The sequence below is a fragment of the Zalophus californianus genome, chromosome 2 (assembly GCF_009762305.2).
Source record: "Zalophus californianus isolate mZalCal1 chromosome 2, mZalCal1.pri.v2, whole genome shotgun sequence".
NCBI classification, from domain to species: domain Eukaryota; kingdom Metazoa; phylum Chordata; class Mammalia; order Carnivora; family Otariidae; genus Zalophus; species Zalophus californianus.
Genome location: NC_045596.1, coordinates 6,359,610 through 6,372,363, shown reverse-complemented (window position 1 = coordinate 6,372,363; position 12,754 = coordinate 6,359,610). Strand labels below are relative to the sequence as shown.

General features: G+C 59.9%; 2 protein-coding genes across 5 annotated transcripts in view; one reads left to right on the top strand and one right to left on the bottom strand.

The window, feature by feature from the left end:
* The window catches only part of NSG1 (neuronal vesicle trafficking associated 1), a 28,983-nt gene extending 20,270 nt beyond the window's left edge, over positions 1–8,713 (top strand). Inside the window, exons 4-5 of the mRNA XM_027598146.1 lie at positions 1,021–1,131; positions 7,260–8,713. Coding sequence (XP_027453947.1) covers positions 1,021–1,131; positions 7,260–7,463 — 315 coding nt within the window. The 3' untranslated portion in view covers positions 7,464–8,713. The remainder of the gene's footprint in view (positions 1–1,020; positions 1,132–7,259) is intronic.
* Positions 8,714–8,847: 134 nt separating this feature from the next.
* STX18 (syntaxin 18) overlaps positions 8,848–12,754 on the bottom strand; it is a 117,233-nt gene continuing 113,326 nt past the window's right edge. For all 4 annotated transcript variants that reach the window (XM_027598141.2, XM_027598145.2, XM_027598142.2 and 1 more), the window contains 3 exons: positions 12,352–12,421; positions 10,732–10,812; positions 8,848–9,946 (listed from right to left, as the gene is read on the bottom strand). In XM_027598141.2, the coding sequence (XP_027453942.1) occupies positions 9,851–9,946; positions 10,732–10,812; positions 12,352–12,421 (247 nt within the window). In that variant the 3' untranslated portion in view covers positions 8,848–9,850. The remainder of the gene's footprint in view (positions 9,947–10,731; positions 10,813–12,351; positions 12,422–12,754) is intronic.

Genomic DNA, 12,754 nt, shown 5'->3' with positions numbered 1-12,754 from the left:
GCGGGGTCGGGGGACGCGCGCCCAGGGCTCCTGAGGCCAGGGCAGGGCTCGGGGCACTGTCGCTGGGGGCTCGCCCCCAGCCTCTTCTGCAGCCCCCCCGGAGGTGGCGGGGTTCCGCCCAGGCTTGGCAGGGGAAGGAGCTGGTGGGGCCCCCGGGAGGGCCGGGGCTGGAGGAGTAGCTGACCTTGATGGAGCCCCCGCCCCATGCCGGCACCCAGGGCTGCACAGCCTCTGAATCCACCCCCCTTCAGGAGCCTGAAAGCTGTGTCTGCTCACGGGGTCGGGAGGCTCACACTCCCCCAACCTGGGCTGCCGAGGCTTTGCACGGCCTTTTAAGCCTCCGGCCATGCCCTGCCCCTGCGTGGGGGGTGGGGGTGGGGGGCGCTCTCCCAGCAGCCAAGCGAGCACCCTCATTTTGTCCCCGCGCTCCGCAGCCCCTGGCCGTGCAGGATCTCCCACCTCCGTGCCCGCTGTCCTGTCTCGCACCCACCCGCACATGTCGGCTGAGCACACGCTATGTGCCGGCCGGCTTGGCATACAGCAGTGACCGTGGGGACTGCCCTCTGGCGAGGGCACACAACTGAGCACGCGGGAGACTTGAGGGCAGAGGTGACGAGAGCCCCAGAGATTCTGGCCTTCCCGCTTCGCTGGTCCCGGCCCAGCGGCAGGGCTGGTGCCCCGGGCGCGGGAGACATCTGGAATGGCTGATGAGCCGGTGGCTGGTGCGTCACCGCAGTCCCTGGCAGCAGGCGGAAAGGCAACCCACAGGCCGGCTCCACTATGCTTCCCAGTGTCCATGACGCTCGGTCGTGCCTACACCCCCAGCTCCCCACGCAGGGCCATTTACACGAGAGCGAGCTTGTGACGTGGTGAGAAGGTTGTCCCGCTGACCGCTCGTCCCTGGAGCCTCCCGGGGCTCCTCTGGGGCTCCGACCACAGACGGGCTCTGCGGACGCTCTCTGGCTGGCCGCCCCCGCACGTGGTCTTCACAGCCCCCTGACGGCCCCGCTCTGCCCGCAGGTGTCCGTGCTGGTCGTCTTCGCCCTGGCCTTCCTCACCTGTGTCGTCTTCCTGGTCGTCTACAAGGTGTACAAGTATGACCGTGCCTGCCCCGATGGCTTCGTCCTCAAGGTAAGGCACCCCAGGAGGGGCCCAGGCTCTGGCCAGGCTCCCCTGCCCCGCCCCCGCCCCCCAGGGGACCCTTGCTGGAGAGAGCAGGGAAGGGAGGCGGGGGGGCGGGGACAGGGGGAGATGGAGAGGCGACCCTGTAGCAAGGAGGCTCCTGGGAACTGACCTAACCCCGGGGGAGCAGAGACCCAGAGGGGGGAAGGGCTTGCGCGAGGGGGGCTGGGGGCAGGGCTGGGCACGCGCCCCTCCCCCCCGGCCGCCCCCTCGGCTGAGCTCTCTGCGCGCGTGCAGATGCATGCCGTGCTCCGACGCCTCCGTGTTCCAGAAGGGCTGCCAAGTGGCTGCCAAGTGGCACCCAAGCCGACCGGGAGCAAGAGGACTAAGGACCAAAACAAGGGGGAGGCGACGAGGGGGAAGAGGTGAAGCACCAGGAAGTGAAGCGGACTCACTGTGGACCTGCTCCCATCTTCCCCACACTCGGTTCCGAACTCCCCGCAGCCAGGGTGAAGAGGGAAAAAGATCAGGGGCAGGATGTGGCGTTGCTGAAATTAAAGCAGGAGGAGCCCACGCCGAGCGCACACGCGGACGGGCTTGGTTTGTCGGCTGCCACCCGGTGACTTTGCTTTAGGGTTTGGCGGCACGAGGGACACAGGACCCTCGCACGAGTTAGCAGGCAAAGCCAGAATTCATGTTGCCTTCCAGCCCTCCCTCTGCTCGGCAGGTATGTGTGTGGCCTGCTGTGCGGCGGCTGCGGCCGCTATTACTCCGGCCAGGACCCATCAGCTGAAGAGCCCCACCTTCGGGACGCTCCCTGCTATTCTCAAAAGAAACGTGAAGTCAGTCGTACACCGAGTTAGGTTATAAGCACTGGAAAACAGGAGAGCAAAGCAGGTTCTAGAAGGACGGTCACATCTGAGCAACGCTCATAGGAGGCCAGTGAGAGAGCTGTGCGGGGACCTGGGGGACACCCCCTCGTCTTCACCGAACCCATCCACCCTCCAGATGGGCTGGGAGAGGTTATGGTCTGCTTGGAAGCTCAGGGGGCACCACGGTTTAAAGGAGGCCAACCCAGAGGGCCTGGGGGCTTCGAGGAGGGGAGGGCTGCCCTTGACCAAGCAAGCCCATTCGCTGACACTGGAGGCTGGCAGGGCCAACCGAGGCGGGCTCAGGGAGCAGCGGCGCCGCAGGCGACCGCAGGGCGGGGTAGGTCTGGTCGGCCTGGAGGACTGGGGGCAGTTGGACGTGAGCCAGACTCTGCAGACGTCACGGGCCAGGCAACGGCCGCCAGGGGAGGAAGTGATGGGTCGGCCACTTGGTGGCCCTGGGAGGCTGGAGGTTTGGTGTGATGGCCCAGGAGGCTGCCATAGGGAGCCTGGGGAGAGACAAGGGTCTGGCCTGCTCAGGGTGCTGGGGACGGAGAGAGGACACCCACATGCCTGGGGGGAGGGATGCAGGGGAGGACCTGGTCCAGAGCCCCGTGACGCAGAGGGGCTGATGTCATGGAGAGGAAGCAAAGCAGACGCGGGAGCGGTGCCCCGATGGGAACCGGGTGTGCAGAAGGTAGCCTCCTGGGGCCTGGACAGACTGCTCACAAACCACTGGGGCGAGCAGCTCCATCTGGAGGACCCGGGGTTTGCTTCTGGGCCGGGGCAGGCTGCCTGCGTGGAGGAGGGGGCCAGGCTAAAACTACCCGGCCTGCCAGGCCAATTCTGCTAGAAAACCTGGTCCGGGCAGGTGGAGTCCGAGAGAGGAAGCCCTTGCAGGGCAGAGGGCAGGTCTCTGTGTTCAGAAGGCTCTACGGCTGAGCTTGGGGCCCAGCCAGCCTTGGGAATTTGGGAGTCCAGTGATCTTCTGTAGCTGCGTCTCTTGGGACTTCGGCATTGTCCACTGGCCTTTCTGTCTAATTGGGGGCAGGTGGCCTCCCTGGAAACCATGGCTGGGAGGACTGGGGAGCTCCCAGTCTGTGCCTGAAAGCCCTTGGCTAAAGCTGGAGGTGGTGCAGGTCACACGCAGACCCCGACAGCTTACAGAGGCTTTTACACTAGTATTTGTGAATGCTCCCAAAAGCCTTCTGTAGATACTGTCAGATCCCCACTTTACCCATGGGAAGACGCAGTACAGACGCAACCATCATTGTGTCCAAGGTCACGCCTTGCGGTATGACTTGAGTATTTAGCACGCATGCATTAAGTGCCGCTATGCTGTCCCCGGCTGGGTGCTGGGCTCCCAGCGCCGGACAGGAGTCAAGGCCCTACCCTTGGGGCCTGTGTTCTAGTGGAGGAGACAAGTGGCAAGTAGACAGGCAGATGCCCAGATGGTATGGACACTGCTGAGTGCCAGGCAGAGAAGAAACCAGGGTGACTGTGAGAGCCTGGGGTCACCTCTTCTGGGTCATTTGGGGGTGCAGACTGAATGAGGAGTCAGTTTAGCAAGCGGGTGGTCTGGGCATGCATGCATGGACTGAGGACCCAGCTGACCCCCAGAGCCAGAGAGGGGCCCCGTGGGAAGGGCGGATGGACCCAGGTGCCACAGAGGCCCTGGCGTGAGCCCGAGGGCAGGCGTGTGCCCGTGACTGCGCTGTGGGTAAGAGGGGGGGCGGGCCGCCCCGACCGGGAGTGTCACTGGGGGATTTAGGAGGGCAGGTTCGGGCTGGGGAGGATGCGACGTTTCTGCCTTTGTCCTGAAACCGTGCAGTAATTATAGGAGTCTTATGGAGAGGTTTTGAGTGTAATGGGAAATTACCCAAACCCTACGTTTTTTGACATTTGGGTATTCCTCGTAGACTGTCAGCAGACACACGCCTTCTCCCCGGGGATCTCGTGCACGAGGCACACTTACTAGCGCTGGCTGTGGGCCAGGGGCTGCTGGGAACCTGCCTGCCTGGGTTACCTCCCTGGGCCCCGAGGGAGTGAGCGGCGGATAGGTCTGGTGACCTCCCCACACTCGCCTACAGAGGGGCACGGGGCTGTGATTTCTGGCCTGAGAGGGGCGGGGTCAGACCTCCCTGGGAGCCCCCGGTCCCCAGAGGGCGGGGGGAGGTATTCCCTCGGGTCTGGAGGCCCCATCGTGGCCTGGCGTGGTGTCTCGCGCTGCCCAGCGCCTTGCAGGACCCTATGCTGGCGAGCGGAGGAGGGCAGGACAGCGCGAAGGGCAGGTGGCCGCGCTGGCAGGGGAGCAGGTGGCCACCTTCCTGGACGGGGCCTGCAGCTTCCTGACGCCCAAAGATGGCAGGGTTCGAGCTGCTGATGAGATGCAGGCGTCCCCTGGGTGGTGCCCCTACAGCTTCTGATCTTTCCCGTCCGCTGTGTGAGCCTGGACGCACTGTGGCTTCTTACCTGTTGTGTTTGGCATCCCTGGGGCCTGGCATGGGGCTGGCATGAACGGCTTCTGAACATGCTGGGCAGCCCACCCGTGGGAGTGCCGCTCCCCAGCCACGCCTGGTCACTTCACGCTGACACTCCCGAGGCCGGTATCCCAGGAGAACCCTCCAAGGGGAGAGGGACCTCCATCGTGAGAGGCCTCCACGTCTGAGTGCACGGGAGCTTTTCCGTGACTGGGGTGTCATGCCTTGTGTCTTGCCACACATCACGTGCTCAGCTCTGTGTCCCTGCTTTTGACCCCAGGCAGATGCCAGGCTACGTGGACCCGCACGCTGGGGAGCCCTCCGGGTTCAGAAGAGGACAACAGACTGTTGCCCGAGAGGATGTCACGTAGGCCATGGCGCTCACCTGGTTTGGGTCACAGCAGCCCTGCCAGGCAGGCCTCGCAGTGCCCCCCACCCCCCGAGCACTGCCAGAGGAGCACCATGGCCCTGGCCTGCGAGGGTGCTGAAGGCTAAGCTGGTCATGTGCGCCGGGAACTGAGAGCTGCGCCTGGCTCCTGGGGCCTGTGTGCTGGGGCCTGCGTGCTGAGGCCTGCGTGCGCCGGGCCGGCTCGCTGGCTGGATCCGAGCCTGTCAGTGCCCTGGGCAAACAGTGGTTCTGCCCCAGGGGCCCCAGGGCGGGGCTCACTGCCTCTGCTTCTCACTGTCTTGTGTTTGAGTGGGTCATCTGCTGGTGGCTTCACACGGTGACAGTGTGTGTGGGGGGGGTGGTTCTGGGCGCTCCCACCGGGAAGCCCAGACTGGAGAGTTACTTCCCCTCCCTGGGTCTCCTTGGCCGTCTATAAAAGCAGACTGCTGGAAGCTTCCTCACAGCGAGAGAACGTGCGTGGAAAGCACCTGGCAAACTGTCAGGGACAGAGAGGAGGTCAGGAGGAGAACAGTGTGGCAGGCAAAACCCCAGTCCCGTTTTCTTCTGCCAGGGAAATGGCAGGTGGGCCTCGAATCTACAGGAAGACCTCAAGGAGCAGCCCCCCTGACCCGCCTTTAGCTTTCAGAGATTGAGCAAAAAAAGCTGGGCCCCGGCCAGGGCGAGGCTCCTGGAGGAGATACCCTGGCCGCATCCCGGGCTGGCCCTGAGGTCTCCCAGGGCCCACGTCCACGGCGCAGCAGCTGTGGCCGGCCATCCTAGCGGTGGCCCACGGTGCCCAGAGATGCGGTCCTAAGAGGTCCTGTCATGTTGTCCACATGGTGCCTGCCCCGGGCAGGTAAGTGGACACTCTGAGCAGCTGGGTTTCTTGCTAAGCCCTGGGAGTTGGTCAGAGTGCCCTGGGCGGCGCTTGGGCTACAGGTCCCAGCTGTGCGTGTACCAGCAGGGTGACCACAGCCAAGACAGACGGCACTCAGTGTGCCGAGCCTCAGAATCATCTGGGCTGTTGAAGTATACGGATTGCTCCTGCACAGATGTGCTGAGTCAGACCCCTCAGGGTGGGCGGAGAATCCGGGCTGTGAAGCTCTTCCTGGTGACCGTGGAGGTGGCCGAGGCCAGGCACTGGTCTTAGCTGCGGTCTCCCTTCGCTGTCTGATGGTGAGGCTGGCGTTCGTGCGTTGCTTTGGTTGCTTAGACACAGGAAACGGGGCTTCTACGAGATGGAAGGGCAACCTCTGTCCCGTTAAGGCTCCAGCGGGAAGGCGGCAGGGCTCTGTGAGGTCACCCTGGAGCCCCGAGTCTGTCGTCTGCTGCCCTGCCAGCCCCCAGGGTATCACCCTTCCCTGCGCAGTCAGCCAGCCGGGGAAGGGCCGCGGGAGAGAGCGGACAGACCACTCCTGTCCCACCGGCCAGAAGTTAGCCCCACGGCCTCACCCGACTGCCAGGAGCGCTGGGCGCCAGGTGCCTGCCTAGCCCTGGGGGGTGGCTAGGGGAGCCGATCACAGCCGCACCCCCTCCCCTGTGGGCTTGCTGAGCCCCACAGCTATTGTGTGGGCTGGCCACGCCAGCTGTGGTGGGGCAGGGGCTTAGGTTGCCTCCTGATTGATAAGGAAAGGCAGCCTGGGGTGTAGGGTCTTAACTGTTTGCGGTCCTAGACCTTTTGTGAGCTGATGAGAGCTATGGGCTGGTCTCCCCCAGCCCTCACCTCCCCAGGGTTCTGAGGCCTATAGGGACAAAGCCTCTTCCTTCGTGGACAGCTGCCTGGGATAGCGCCGCCCCCCCCCCCCCCACAACATGCTGTCTGGGGTCCTCGGGGACGTCCTGCTGCTCTCTGGGTCACAAGGTCAAACTGCTCCCTAACAGGACCTTGCAGGACTTGTGTGGCTGCCTCTCTGGCCCAGGCCACCCAGTGTGTTCCCCGTGCTGCTCACTGTCTGTGAGGCCGGCCTGCCCTGCCTTTGCCCCCCCCCTCCCCCCCCCCATAAGGCCTACTACAAAACCTAGCTCCCAGGAGGCCTTTCTGACTTCCCTCCCTTCACTATTGGAGTATGTGGTTTCTGGTAGATGTAAAATAAATGACAACTAGTGTAAGCTCTTCAGTGAAGCAGGAAGGCCACCGTCCTGTTACACACACGCCCCCGAGCACCGCTGTGTTAGAGAGGTCAGCCCTGTCATGACGTAAATCGCTGTCGGGTGGTCCCTGGGCTGTGCCAAGGCCAGGACCCGTGCCCGCTTTTGCTCATCAGTGTATTTCTCCTCTTCGCCCCAGGAAGGTGCTCAGTAAACATCTGGGGGGGGTGGTTACCTGGAGACCCTGGAGACCCACACTGGCATCCCTCCAGCCTTGATGCACGTGACTCAGGGGCCTCTTCTATTTTTCAGAACACGCAGTGCATTCCAGAAGGCTTGGAGAGCTACTACTCGGAGCAAGACTCCAGCGCCCGGGAGAAATTCTACACCGTCATCAACCACTACAACCTGGCCAAGCAGAGCATCACACGCTCGGTCTCACCCTGGATGTCCGTTCTGTCGGAAGAGAAGCTGTCCGAGCAGGAGACCGAAGCCGCCGAGAAGTCGGCCCAGTGAGGTGGGCAGGTTCCTTGTGATGTGTCACTTGAAGGTAACAAAGGGACTCGGAGGGACGTTTCATTAAATATAATTCCCGGTAATTTAGAGGTCGCTCATTTATGGTGCAACTGCTTGTCTGCTGATGCCGCTTTGCAAATAAACCTTGCTGCCAGCCGCCCACGGGCCCAAGTGCATCTCAGCACTGCTTAAAGAGCTCTGACACCACTTTCCGTGAGAAGGAGTCTTAATTTAGCTACTTTACTGGGACTTATTGGATGCTATCAAAAAATAAATTTACATCGGATACGCCAGGGGTTTGGATTCAGATAAATAATGCATTTTGTGGAATTGGTTTTTTTTACCTCCCCCCACCCTCGCTGTTTGCAGTCCTTATTCCACAGCCATATTTAGAGTGAGCCCCACTTTGCTAAGAGCAAACTGTACTTCAGAAGTTCTCCCAACCTTCAGTCAGGCAGCAACAGTGCCGTCTCCAAGACGCGTGGTAGTGAGAGATGTAGAGAAGGAAGGGTATAGGGCAAGCGCGCTTTCCTTCCCCATGCCCATCCCTAAGTGTGCGAGTGTCCCGCAGCTAGGCACACTCGGGGGGCTCTGTTCCAGCTCCCCCCCAAACTGGAGTTGGTATCTTGGTGCAGAGAGCACCCGTGTTTTGCTCCAGCGCATGCAGACCGTGTCCCAGCAAGTGAGGTGAGGGGCTGTGGAAAGCGAGGTCCCTGGGCCGTGGGCTCCAGGACTCTGTCCCCCTGTGGGTAGTCCATCTGCTCTGTGATGTGTTGAATAGGAACGAAACCCCTTTGGTCTTTATGTTCTCTTCTGTTACGAATAAATTCGCACCAACAGCCCTGTTAGCAAGATAGTTTTCAAAAACTTGTGTTGGAAAACTGAAAATGTAATTGCTGGGGAGCCAAGACTAATTTTTATTTTGTGAACCAGAACTCCTTTGATGTAAGAAGCAGGCAGGAAAGGCTGGGCGGGGCTGGTGTGGCAACTTGCAAACCCAATGATGACATTTCAATTCACAATCTTTGTAAGAAAATGCTGTTTCAACCTGAATCTTGACATTAAAGTATATGTTTACAAAATTGCCAGTTAGATAAGTGTGTAAGATGATTAAATAGAAAAAAGACATCCGCAGACCTTTTCTTCCATGTTATTTGAATGTGTTGTTTCTGGTGGACATGTCAAAAGTTTCACTGTTTTTTAGTAGATCAAAAATAAATGACAACTAGTGCAAGATCTGTTGCAAACAAGCCTGGTGGTCACGGCCGACTCCGTTACTGCTTCCCAAACCCGATTTTATTATCAACGGTGTTCTGAAACCATGACCGTGGGCTCGGAGCCGGGGAGGGGTGGGGGTGGGGGGGGTCGAGGGGAGCGTGCCTGAGCTGTGTGCAGTGAAGGCCGCAAGGACGCACGGCGAGCAGGGACCGTACATCTGTGAGCGCGGCCAGGCCCACGGACATGCCCCACTAAGGCAACACACCCCTCTGGGCATCTAGTAGACATTTTATTGATGTAAATTCACTCGCAGGTTAACTTCTGACACTTTCACTGGGCACACAAGGATCCCCGCGGCTGCAGGACAGACTCATACCGCACACGGGGGAGCCATCCGCATGCACACGGGGGTGCGGGCCCGCGAACACCCACGTGCTTTCTGCACAGACGTGGCTCCAGAAGTCTTGGGCTTCCCACTGCAAACAGGCGTTCCTATTTGTTTCCTCGACGGTCAGGCGCACAGGTCCAGGAACCGCAGGCCAGGTTCCTGCTCTGGACAAAAGCTCCTCGGGCCCCAGGGGCCCCTTGCCAAGTACCCAGAGTCTGTCCCCACACTTCTTCCCTACCCGGCAGGCAGGTGTCCGCTGCACGTCTATGCTCGGACCCGCCGACAGGACACGAAGGAGCTCTAGTTGCATTTATGAGATTAACAGGGCAAAGGTGCGTTTTCTAGAATATGGTGACTATCACAGGGCTCAGGCAGACAAGACGCCACAGGAAACAAAGAAATGATCATTGTTGTGAAGTTACTAGCCAGCACTTTTCCCGAAGCCACCAGAAGGGCAAAGCGGGAGCCTCCCTGAGCCCGGCCTCCGGGCAGCCCCTCCACATGGTCTCCGGTGCAGGTGCAGCCGGGAACCCCCCCCACCCCCACCTCACCCACCTTGTGTCAGGATCGCTACACAGGCCCCTTTCCGTTTGTGTTCGTTATTTTCTTTCTCAGCTACCAAATGGGCTTAAAACCACAGGTCTGGGTGTCCCTTCGTGAGAGTGTCCGTCTGTCCCAGCCCCCTCCCCCCCAAACGGCTGATGATACCATCCACTCGCAGCCCGGCTCCGCTGCGGAGACCCCCGACGGCGCGCCATCGGCCAGGAGCAGCGAGGGCAGGCTAGCCGTCGTACCAGTCCAGGAAGAGCAGGGAGAAGGAGCACATCACCAGGAAGAAGAGGACCCACACGCGGAAGCCGGCGTTGTTTTTAATGGCCTGGGGCGGGGCGCGGGGAGAGGGGGGCAGTAGCTCAGGGATTTGCGTCACCAGGGATTTTTGCTTTCAAAAGCCCTCGAGTGCCCCACCTGTCCGCATGCACTCTCCCTCCGCTGGGCTGTAGGTATACTGCTGGGGCCTTTGCTTACCGTAATCATTCGGCAGGACCATAGAGTGGGTTTAGAATCCATCAGCAAACAAACAGGTATTTCCCTTACTCGCTGGCCCTTACTCAGAGATCCTGCACCTTTCTCCCAGGAAACACCCAGAAACGGCCCACGTGTGTCCCAGGGTTAAAGCCACACACACGGACCTAGAGTGCCACGGCCGGCCGGCCACGGTCCCCCAGCAGTCCAGTGGCAGTGATGGCCCGTCAACCCAGCCCGAGCACCACGCTCAGAGGACAGTCTGCTCAACAGAGTCCACTGTTGTGGCCCCCAAAAACAGGGACCAGGGCTCTGGCCCTCGGGGTGGGGTGGGGGCGTTCAACAAGCTTCTCCAGTGGCGCCCACCCCTGGACTGAGGGAGCTGGTCCAGCCCTTGCCAACAGTGACCTCATGTGCCTCCAATCGCTCCTTTGGACGCCGGTGAGTCATAGCTCTTGGTAACGGCGGAGGCCCCGGGGTTTGTCAGGGGTGGAAATGGGACCATCCGGCGCCGTCAGGAGGTGAGCCCTGGGGGCTGGGCCCCAGCAAGGCGCTCAGGCGGCCCTCCCAGCATGACGACCGCGGCCGCCGGGACTCAGTGCCACACTGGGGAGGCCTGGGGGGCCCGCGAGTTCTCACCTCTCTGATGTCTTCATTACCCTCCTTGATATTCTCGGTTGCTCCGACAACTAACTGGTGAATGCTGTCGATCTCGGCTTCCTGGGGAAGGAGAGTGACAGGTAGACCCAATCTCTGTCTCCTTCCCCAAGCATAAAGACACCAGAAGCCACCAGCTGCCACTTACGAAGGGCCGGGACTTTACAAATATGAGCCCGTGAGTCCTCACGGCACCCCGAGGGGTAGGCAGCAACCCCATTTTGCAAAAGGGAAACTTAGGGTTCAGAGAAGTTTGGTAACTTGCCCGAAGTCACACAGCAACCAGGCGGCAGGACCAGGACTGGAACCCAGGGCCTGTGCCCCTTCCACCCCCAGCTGCAACCTGCGGTGCCACTTGCCGGGCAGGAAGGGACAAACACGAGAGCTGCCGACTACACAGTAGCCACCACAGGCCAGGGGCTTCCCCTCTGGTCTCTACGCTTTATGACGTCCAGAGACGTAAGCTTCCACACACGTGTGCTCTAAAACACATGCCAGAGAAAAAAGGGCTAAAATGTACAAACATTAGCTCCCACATACTGAGAGGCTGCCATGAGCCAGGCGTGGGTCAGGTACCTCTACTCCAGCTCCGAGAGCGAGGCAGGGGACAGCTGCCCCATGCCGTGGAGGGCACCCCGGGTCGGAGCCAGTCCGTCTGACCCTGCCTGGCCTCTGAGCTCTCCTCCCATGCCCAGCTGCTTCTAGAAACAAGGCGTATGCTCCGACACGGACCGCTGACTTCGCTGTTTTAGGTGTCAGGACGCTTCTAAGTGAAGAGTTCCTTCAGCGTGCTATTAAAAAGGACAGCTCTTACGAACCTGAACTCCCAAACTGTTAGGCTTCATGGCTGTGAGGTTTAGGGCAGGTTTTGTGAGTGGGGTATCTTAAGCCAACTAGCCCAGTTTCATACAACGGAGCCAATGATTCTGTCTTTGAAACCCTTCCACGGTCTGTGTATGCTACAAACAAAAGGACAAATTGATCAGGTCTGTAACAGTTTTGCCAGTTACTGGCTGGAGGAATTTTAGCAGGAGAGGCAGGTACAAGTAACATGAAAATCCTCTTATGGGAACAATCCTGTTTGCTGTGTGGACATGACAGATGAGGGCACGGACCTGGCATTCGGAGAGGGCCAAGTCTGGGCTCTCGTAAAGGTCGACTGAGAAGCTACCACCCAGCAGGCGTTGTGCCGGATGCTTCCTGTGGGTTATCTCTGAGCCTTACAACGGCCCTGCAGGGGTCACTCCATTTTATAGACAGGCAAACTGTAGCTGGGAGGCTACCATGGTTACCCGAGGGCATCCAGAACGAAGATCTACCTGACTCCTTTCACCATGTGTTCCACTGCATGCCCGAGGCGGCACTCGGTCTGGCCTGGGCCGCCCAGTGGGTCCAGAGCAGAGAGCTCCCTGCCACGCACAGCGGCTGCACCAGGGGGACCAGAGGACCTCCCCTGAGGAGCCCTCTGAGTGCCCATGGGCCAAAGCACACGGCTCGGGATGCTCAGCTGCAGAGATCAGGCAACCTCACAAGAAATATCCAGACTTCATAGTATAGTCTTTTAAGCTAAAACTTTAAACGATAGTTTTTCTTCTTTCTTACCTGTTGTAAAACCTTCTCTGTGAATATCTCTTGGAGTCTGGAAATTTCAACCACTCTCCCTTCGATTTGCCTTCATTAAAAAAAAATGATGTCACAGGCAACCATTAGTACTTGGTAGTCCTAACAAGAATGCTACACATTTCTAAAGGGACCGTCTAAGTGAGAATGGAGGGGACACCACCACAGCCTCCAGAGAGGGAGAGGGACACCATGTCATCTGTGAGAGAGGGAGGGGGCACCATGTTGGGCTCAGGAAAGGAGACAGACATTTTATTTCCTGGCTCTCCTTTGAAGTCTCTCAGCTTGGGGGGGTGTACTACAATTTAGAAACCTGCCCTCCCCTATAAGCTGACCCACTGTGCCCCTGCCTAGTAACCACAGTGACATGGTGGGGATTCGAAAG